At 41.1% G+C, this 9254-nt stretch overlaps 1 protein-coding gene across 1 annotated transcript; it reads right to left on the reverse strand.

The window, feature by feature from the left end:
* Window positions 1-111: 111 nt before the first annotated feature.
* On the reverse strand, window positions 112-9073 carry LOC128771864 (cortexin-3-like). Its single transcript, XM_053887690.1, has 2 exons — window positions 8921-9073; window positions 112-3281 (listed from the first exon to the last, which is right to left on the reverse strand). The coding sequence occupies exons 1-2, from the start codon at window positions 8949-8951 to the stop codon at window positions 2863-2865; spliced, it is 450 nt and encodes a 149-aa protein (XP_053743665.1). The 5' UTR covers window positions 8952-9073; the 3' UTR covers window positions 112-2862.
* Window positions 9074-9254: the final 181 nt, after the last annotated feature.

Raw genomic sequence — 9254 nt, forward strand, 5'->3', positions numbered from 1 at the left:
TGTGTACTACAGAATAGGGACGACTCTTCCTGAAGTATTTATACAAGGAGAAGAAAAGTCAGTTCACCCGAGTCTTGATTTGGAAATTTAGTTTATTGATTCTGGCTTCCCTTCAGTTCTTGGCTCAACAGACAGTATAGTAGCACAGTCACACATGGTGGGTGACCTTACTACTCCCACACAGGCCGAGACACTCACGAGGGTCTTGAACAGTGGCATTGGTCTTTGTTAGCTGCACTACATTGTATCACCATCAGCTGTATCCAGTGGCATTTGGAATGAATGACATTTTGAATGCTCCAAAGCAGAGAGGAAACATAACTGAGTAGCAGTCACAGTGCACAGAGGAAGCAGAAGCTGGGAACTGGAGTAGCATTGTAAGAAAAAGATGTCATTAAATATTCAGGGTGCACTAACTACAGGACACGTGTGCTTTGCTGCGTTCATGTCAAATGTGCACCAAGCAGATAACTGCAACAAATAATTCATGTGAGAGCAGACTTATCTCTGGAGCAGTGAGACACACCTGCTTATTCTGAAAGGTGATATTCATATAAACAACAGAACACTAGACAGACATGTTTGCCTCTTACACCACCTCCCTCCACCGGAAACATTGAAAATAACTAACGTAACTGATTTAATATTGAATTTCAACATGGTCTGCATGTTTTCATTCCCAGACGATGCTTCAGACCCGAAGCGGATAGTTTTATTTTTAATCTTGGACTCATGATGGAGATGTTGAAGATAAGCCTGAAGTAGGACATTGCAGCCTCAAACTGAGAGCTGGCTTCTGAAGATGAATATTTTAATGTTAAAATCTGATTCGTTTCAAGGGTCGAAAGTACAAACAGAAGAAAAATGGTAAGCAGGAAAAAAGCTTACATTATTTAGAAATTAGCGTCGCTACTTAGTAGAAATGCTAACAAAATGCTAACTGCTTGACCAACAAGAATGTTGAGTTTATTTGATCTATTAATTACACTTCATGTCTTTTATCAGTTTATTTTCCACACCTCACTTTTGAACTTATTTTATAGTTATAGTTTATAGTTTTAACGTCACAAATGAAGCAGCAGGCAATTAGTTTTTGCTCCACAATGTTGCTTGTGATCTTCTGCACCAAACCCATCATCCATTTACAACCTTGAATAGGTACTGACCACTGCCGACCTAGAACATCGAAGCTCAACAGCTTAGTCCTTAGTTTCCCACACATCAAATCACAAATGGTGCAGGCTCCACTGCGCAAGAGGAGGCATTAAACTTTTACTGAGAGTCATCTCCATTCATGAGATAGTTCACCTCACACATCTTTGAAAAGCCTCCAACTGGGAGCAGATCTAAAAGGAACTTTGCTCCATGAAAGAAGAAGTCGGCGTATCCTGCTACGGCGCAGCGTGGCTCAAGGTTCTCCTCCTCATAATCAATGAAAGATATAAGACTGCCGCTCATGAGCTGTATTTATCAAAGAAAGTTACCCTGTTACACGCTGCTTTTCATCTTGACAAATAACAAAACTAAAATGGTTTCTCTGTAGCATCCTCTACAGAGAAACCAGGCACTGAAACAAGCACTTTTATCTTGTGGTCGCTGCTGCAGACAGGATCTGAACATTTGGCATTTTGTTCCGGCTCTGAGGATCTTTTCCAATGAGACAGGTCTTCATAAGATGACAAGAGATCTATGTATGAATGGCATGTTAAAATGTGTTATTGACACATTATCAAACCAGACGCTTGTGTACGCTTTACTCCATACACATAAAAAAGCTGCCTGCATTTCTGAGAACCTCAAGGAAGACAAAGTTGCTACTTCATTTGGCTATTTTTTAACTCTTTTCACATGGTGATACATTTGCCATTTGATCATCTCAAAGCTCCAAAATAGAGGCTGAAGTATTTACAAAGGTTTAAAGATGTTTCCATCAAAAAACAACAGAATGTTCTTCCAGTTGAATGTATTTTTCACAGCCTGAAACATTTTGTGTCTGCAAGATCCTTCATTGATAACACAAACCAAGGACCATTCAGAAATATGCTTAGCTGTGACTTGCAGACAGTCAAAATAACATGGCCTTTCTTGCATTAAAACAAAAATCATATTTGCATCACGACAAACCATCCCAGTGTACAGCACATTTCCAAAAATAACTTCCCATTCATGTTCAACTTGGTAAGACTCCACTGCTAATTGTTACAGACCTCCACACATGACTAAAGTCCTGGATATTTAACCTCTTAAATTTCATTGACTGTAAAGCAAAATCGACACTTGGCTTGAGTTAGGAAAAGTAAATGACTTGTGTTTGAAAGCGCTGGAGTCTGTTGGTGGGCAGTGGCTGTGAGGCTGCGATGCACTGTGCCAAATCTGAACCTTGTTCAAGTCTTGAAGAGAAAGGAGGACAGAGTGGAAGCTGCATACGCAGATACAGTATCTTTAAGTGACTTCAGGGACAAGAAGGGGTCAGCGGACTAATGTTATGGATTTGGTATTGCACCGGGGTAAGGTAGGGATAGCTCATGTACACAATGCTGTACAGTGTTTTGTAAGTAGCAGTGTTGTTGGAAAATGGTTCAGAAAAGTGTGATTGTGGCAGCATAACAGCAGGGTGGATTGTGTTTAATCGTATTAAAAAAGACACTTGTAAGAGTGAACGTGGCAGATACATTCTAATTTGATTTTCAACAATCCAAGTCCAGCAAATACATCCATTGGCCTGTTAGTGCTCATTATCAAGTTCATGTGAGCACACAGAGTTGTGGATGGAAGTTTTCAGCTTCAGAAGGAAAAAAAAAGAAGCTGAGGCTGTTGTGATGTATGAGCTGTTCACTGGCTATTCTGGGCTCCTCGTGTTTCTTAAGCCAGGGTGTAATCGAACTGGCCTTTCTCCAAACCATCCAGCCCGTCTGCCCAGGTGGACGTCGGCATGCTCCTATATGGATCCAAGAGGATGCGGAAGCATCTCACGATGAGGATGAGGAGGAACACGAAGAGCAAGATGACCAAGGCAAAAGTGGTCTTCTGCTCCAAGGACATGGCAGTGACGGCTGAGTCAGACGAGGACGAAGAGGAAGGGGAGGAGGAGAGGGCCACGAAGTGTCCCCCGGCGGAGTGCAGCAGAGAGTGAAGGGCAGAGGTGAAGGGCTCTCCCTCCATCATCCAAAAAGAGAGGCCAGTAGCACAGGCTAGACAGCGACACTGCAGCTCCCACAGATGGCGCTGGGGCATCCTCTTCTGAGTCGCTTGGCCCCTTCCTTTCAGATGGACCTCACTGTCTGTGGAAGATCAGGAGACCAAAGCTGAGTATTAAACTGAGCAAAAACATATTTGGCTTCACACCTTTCTTTTATTCATATAAGTCAAATTTCCCCACTGTTGGTCTCATAAAAGATAACTAATCTATTATGATGCATTCCATTGATAATATCAGAACAGTAATTCTCCCACTTGAAGTGGACGTGTCATTTCCCTCTCAGAATAAATATTAAAGTTAAATTTACAAATAAATGGGTCGTTATTTTATGTTCCTTATTGATCTTGATTTTAGCATGTGTTTGAAAACATAGAATTTAAATACCCATCAATTATATTTTTTTAAATAATATAATATCTGAGAAGTTACTTTTCATCTCCAGATAAATAAAAATGTAATTAAAATTACATGGAAAACCTGAAGGTCTTACAAGACAAATAATTTGAAATAGTAAAGATGCATCAATACATTGACAACAGGATAGTTAAGGAATCGCCAAATAAATGTCAGAACATAAACCAACAATGTATCATCTTCCCTTGGTTTTACCCTACTGACATTTTCTGGCTGATGATAGAAAACCTTCAAGCTACTCTACATTTTGTGCAGTCTGAGTTATTTTTTCATTCATAACATTTCTTCTCTGAACCAGCCTTGTAAATGTTTCCCAATATCGGGGAATGAAGACGTTCGAAAAGCACACCTTTCTCCTGCTTGACTGAGAGGGAAGGCTGCATCAAGGTTTTCAGACAACCTTTCAGGAAAACATGCACTGATACGTTTTCCAAAAACACCAGACTTTGACCGGAATGCGGTGCCTTTGAGTCGCCCACTTAGAAAAGTTTCACAAACATGACAAGGAGTTATTATTCTGACTCTGAAAGTACCATTAAAAACCCATGCAACGCGCGGGTCACACAGATACACAACCCAAGCAGAACAATCGTCTCACTTCAACCTTTGGGCAGCGTAGCGAGTTTATCTGGCCTTGTTCAGGCCCAGGGAAGATTGTGAAGGTAATTCTGTTGCAGGCTGGAGGTGGTAGAACAAGATTGAATTAAGGTGAGGCAGACTGGAGCGTTGTGAGAGATGGCACCTTCAGATGGCTCCAGGATTTAATCCGCAGAAGGTGAAATGGTCTGACAGTAGGGAAGCGGCGCTGGATGACAGATAAGATACATTCATTTATCTTGAGCTTGCCACTTCATTTTGCATGGCCATGTTGCTATTATCGCATGACAGCTGCCGGTGCGCTGTTATGTCCCACGATTATGATTCAGCAGATTGTTGAAAACCCAACTGAAACAAAACCCAGCCACTTTATTATGAGCTTTCTGCCTCAAGACACATCCGTGTGGAGCCATTCATGGGACAATAATGTTATTCCACGCACCATGACTTGCTTGCACCCAACTATTTAGTTTTGGATAATGCTCCAGGACTGGCCTAATTCCCTCTGATTTATAAGTATATAATCCCAGGAGGGTCCTTTCCGGAGGACTCTATACTAGTTAAGTCCCTTTTGCAGGTGGTTTCTACCTTCTCGACTCAACCAAAGAGGTGACAGCCACATTTAACGTCTGATGGTCTGATAATGTCATGAACAAGCACATCAAGGCAAATCCCATCGCCTCGCACAACACGAACGACGCCCTCTGTTTCACTATGCTGTAACCCAGCTGTGCTGCTCTTCCAGACATTTTAAACATTCATACAGTCAACAAAGTTGAATAATTTGTCTTAGAGAGCATTTATTTTTAATGTCAGCAACACAACAAGTCACGCTGAGTCATGCTGCTATTTAGCATCAACACTCCTGATTCGCATAATAATAACATTGAAATCTGCTGCCAAAATCACTTCCTGTCACAATGTCATGGGGGGTATCAACTTGACCACCATCCCTTTTTCATCTGTCACCTCTGCAAACCATGTTAGAAATCCAGGGTGTGTGGTACATCTCACAGTCTGCCCTCTGGTCTCCTCTGAAACAAATATGTCAAGACACACTGTCATATCATCTGGGAGCAAAACACAAGTGCTTGCTTGCTCACTGCTTAATGTCATGAATAAATATAAGGTTTAATATCTTGAACATTGTTGAGCTTCATACATGGACATTATTTTCAATAAGAATCAATAAGGAAGAGTCCAGTTTTGTCATTTCTTTCCTTCACAACAGGGTCTGTGTCGGGCTTTCCAAAAACATCTCACTGGAGAGGCGATCGGGAAGCACCTTGACTCATCTGTACGTACGCGACAACTAGTTCCTGGACATTCTGTTGTGGAATGAAGCAGTGGCTAAGACTCATCCTCACTTCAAGGCTATATTGTGAAATAACTGAGGAAGAAAACAAATGCTGTCATTCACTAAATTCGACGATAATTCAGGTTCTTTCCTTAAACACAATAATGACTCACATTTCTACCTCCTCCACGGACGGCATCTGTATCTTGAACTCACACAGCCTGCGCACCATTTTCTGGTGCCAGACTTTCTCTCACACGCTGGTCTCTCTGTGGATTCACCCCAGTTCAGGAGCTGCGTCCTTGAAGGACACGGCACGCAGCAACGTGTCCTTTAGCGCTTCCCTCAGGAAAACAATCACCAGAAACAGATTGTACAATTCAATCCTTCTCAGCTGTGAGGCGAAACCACTTTAATTACCCGATGGACGACTACAAACTGCTTACAGCGAGATTACAGCGACCAACAGGAGGAAAAGTTGTGGCACCAACAGGTAACACAATGGAGATGAAGGACAATAATGACCATTTTAGATTATTTATTAGTGAGACAAAATTTGTCTGGGATATAAAAAGTCTGATCATTATTTTTGGCAATGTTTCACCATCATATGTGACGTGTTTAAGCAGTAGTTCCCAAAAAAGATGAATGACTTTTCAGGTAGCTAATGTGGAATTCACTCTGAAAGTGACTTTGTCAGCAATTATAGCAGCAGACCTGTCACTTCATATGAAAACTGCTCCAACTATAGAATGGGTCAGGAAATGTGGTCTGACACACGCTGATCCCCATCACTCAGTTTTTTTGTTTTGTTGACCCATTCCAGTAAACAACTACAGGGGCCATAAAAGAAGACTGACGTCATCGTCCAGGGGTAAAAATATCCAGCTTTTCTAAGGAGTCAGTCGGTAAAATATGACTTTGATGTGTCCGCACAGACAGTAGCTGTCAACTGTAGCTGCATCTCACAGTCCCACCAAAATAGACTTGACACTATAAAGACACCCTGCTTTTATCCTGAGCAATCAAAGTGAGGAAGAGGGAAGAAAAAATCTATCTATCCGTCTATCTATCTATCATCTGTCTGTCTGTCTATCTATCTATCTATCTGTCTATCTATCTATCTATCTATCTATCTATCTATCTGTCTGTCTGTCTGTCTATCTATCTATCTATCTATCTATCTATCTATCTATCTATCTATCTATCTATCTATCTATCTATCTATCTATCTGTCTGTCTGTCTGTCTGTCTGTCTGTCTATCTATCTATCTATCTATCTATCTATCTATCTATCTGTCTGTCTGTCTGTCTATCTATCTATCTATCTATCTATCTATCTATCTATCTATCTATCTATCTATCTATCTATCTATCGACTGTCTGTCTGTCTGTCTGTCTATCTATCTATCTATCTATCTATCTATCTATCTATCTATCTATCTATCTATCTATCTATCTATCTATCTATCTATCTGTCTGTCTGTCTGTCTGTCTGTCTATCTATCTATCTATCTATCTATCTATCTATCTATCTATCTATCTGTTGGTCTGTCTGTCTGTCTGTATCTATCTCTGTATCTATATATGTGTCTGTCTGTCTGTCTGTCTATCTATCTATCTATCTATCTATCTATCTATCTATCTATCTATCTATCTATCTATCTGTCTGTCTGTCTGTCTGTCTATCTATCTATCTATCTATCTGTCTGTCTGTCTGTCTGTCTGTCTGTCTGTCTGTCTGTCTGTCTGTCTATCTATCTATCTATCTATCTATCTATCTATCTATCTATCTATCTATCTGTCTGTCTGTCTGTCTGTCTGTCTATCTATCTATCTATCTATCTATCTATCTATCTATCTATCTATCTATCTATCTATCGACTGTCTGTCTGTCTGTCTGTCTATCTATCTATCTATCTATCTATCTATCTATCTATCTATCTATCTGTCTGTCTGTCTGTCTATCTATCTATCTATCTATCTATCTATCTATCTATCTATCTATCTATCTATCTATCTATCTATCTATCTATCGACTGTCTGTCTGTCTGTCTGTCTATCTATCTATCTATCTATCTATCTATCTATCTATCTATCTATCATCTGTCTGTCTGTCTGTCTGTCTATCTATCTATCATCTGTCTGTCTATCTATCTATCTATCTATCTATCTATCTATCTATCATTTATTGTCTGCTTACTATATAAGTTTTTTTTTTTTTTATGCAAGGGGGGCAAATAAGTTTTAGGATCAAGACCAGAAAACTCAATTTTTAAAGGGCCAAACAACTTACGATCATTTACAGCTCGATACATTTTGAAGTAGTGCGGTTTAACAGTATAAAGTTTACAAATGCTGGACCTCACATTACAGTGATATGATTCTTATGACTTGCAGGGTGCCATTACTCTGCAAGTACAGGCCGGTCTGTGTGTGAGTGTAGACAGCAGCCTGTCCCCCAAAGTGTCCCCTGCCTCTCACTCCGTGTAACCGAGATGGGCTTCATCAGCCCACAAAATGAGTGAATGAATACTCAGCATTACAAAACTGCCCACGTGTGAGCAGGGTATTGCAGTTTTTTTTCTTAATCCACTCAGTCAAAACCATTTAACAAATTTTCCTGTATGAATGGTTTCATTCTATTAACCTGAAGTCTGAAGTGACTGTAACGTATGGAAATAATTTAATATATATGTGAATTAAAATGTGAAAAGAATGTTTCATACAACACCTTTAAAATGAATAACTGGAATATAGGGATAAAAAAAGTTCAGCCCAAAAGACTGATGCTCCCAGATCATGTTAATTTGAAGCTTCCAAATCTGGTTCCAACCCTTAACATTCAAAGCACTATATTTGGATTGAAGTGTTGAGGCACACTCAATGACCATGATCCAGCCCAGTCTCTCATCACAGCAGCCACAGACCTGTGATCAGAAACTCATCCCAAAATCCCTCCTGCCCCTCAGTTAATTAAATTTACATTGAAATAGTCATGTGCTTTATCCACTCAGGTATAACTTCGGTGCACATCACATCTGTCTGTCTCGCTGTCTACTATACTCGCAGCTTTTTTTTTTTTTTGGTTAGTTCCTGAAATATTAAAAACTGAAATTAAAAAAAGCAAAAATCTCAACCAAACTAAATGACCATATTTACAAACGAAAACAAAACTGCATTTGTCACTGACAGTTTAAATCAATTTAAACTTCCTTTTTTTTTCGATCCGTGCGACCCTGTTTGACCCCCATGAAGACCCGCCAATGACCCGATGAACGAACATCTCCATGTCGGCTCTGAGGTCCGGGTGAGGATGAGGAGAGGGATGGAGTGTTCCGTCACTCAACAAGTGCTGTGGCTGCAGAGCGGAACACACATGATGAACACGCGCACCTGACGAACGGCTCTACCTTCGTCTGCCCGCGGCGGCGTCGGATCCATGTCCAGAGGTCCAGAGGAGGGCGGACGTACCGGAGGATCATAGCTGCTGCCGCCTCCTCTCTGCCGCCCGCATCTGCGACAGAGTCATAGCCAGAAGACGGAGCTCCGTGTGAGCTGGACCTCAGTCCAACCCAGTCTGACAGCTGAGGCTGCTGCGCGGTGAGGAGGAGGTGGAACACACCAGAACCGGACCAGGAACAGCCCCCACCGTCACTCTCTCACAAACACAGACGCCCTCGAGATTTCCCTCGAATTCGCTCCATCCTGAGTCAGTTCCTGAGTCTCACCAGTGCAGCATTCAAC

This window comes from Synchiropus splendidus, chromosome 1, assembly GCF_027744825.2.
Source record: "Synchiropus splendidus isolate RoL2022-P1 chromosome 1, RoL_Sspl_1.0, whole genome shotgun sequence".
NCBI classification, from domain to species: domain Eukaryota; kingdom Metazoa; phylum Chordata; class Actinopteri; order Syngnathiformes; family Callionymidae; genus Synchiropus; species Synchiropus splendidus.

Coding starts and splice junctions, on each gene's coding strand:
- LOC128771864 (XM_053887690.1), bottom strand. CDS start 8,951: ATGGATCCGACGCCGCCGCGGGCAGACGAAG. Junction 3,282..8,920: donor GCCGCCGCGGGCAGACGAAG/GTAGAGCCGTTC, acceptor GATCTTCCACAG/ACAGTGAGGTCCATCTGAAA.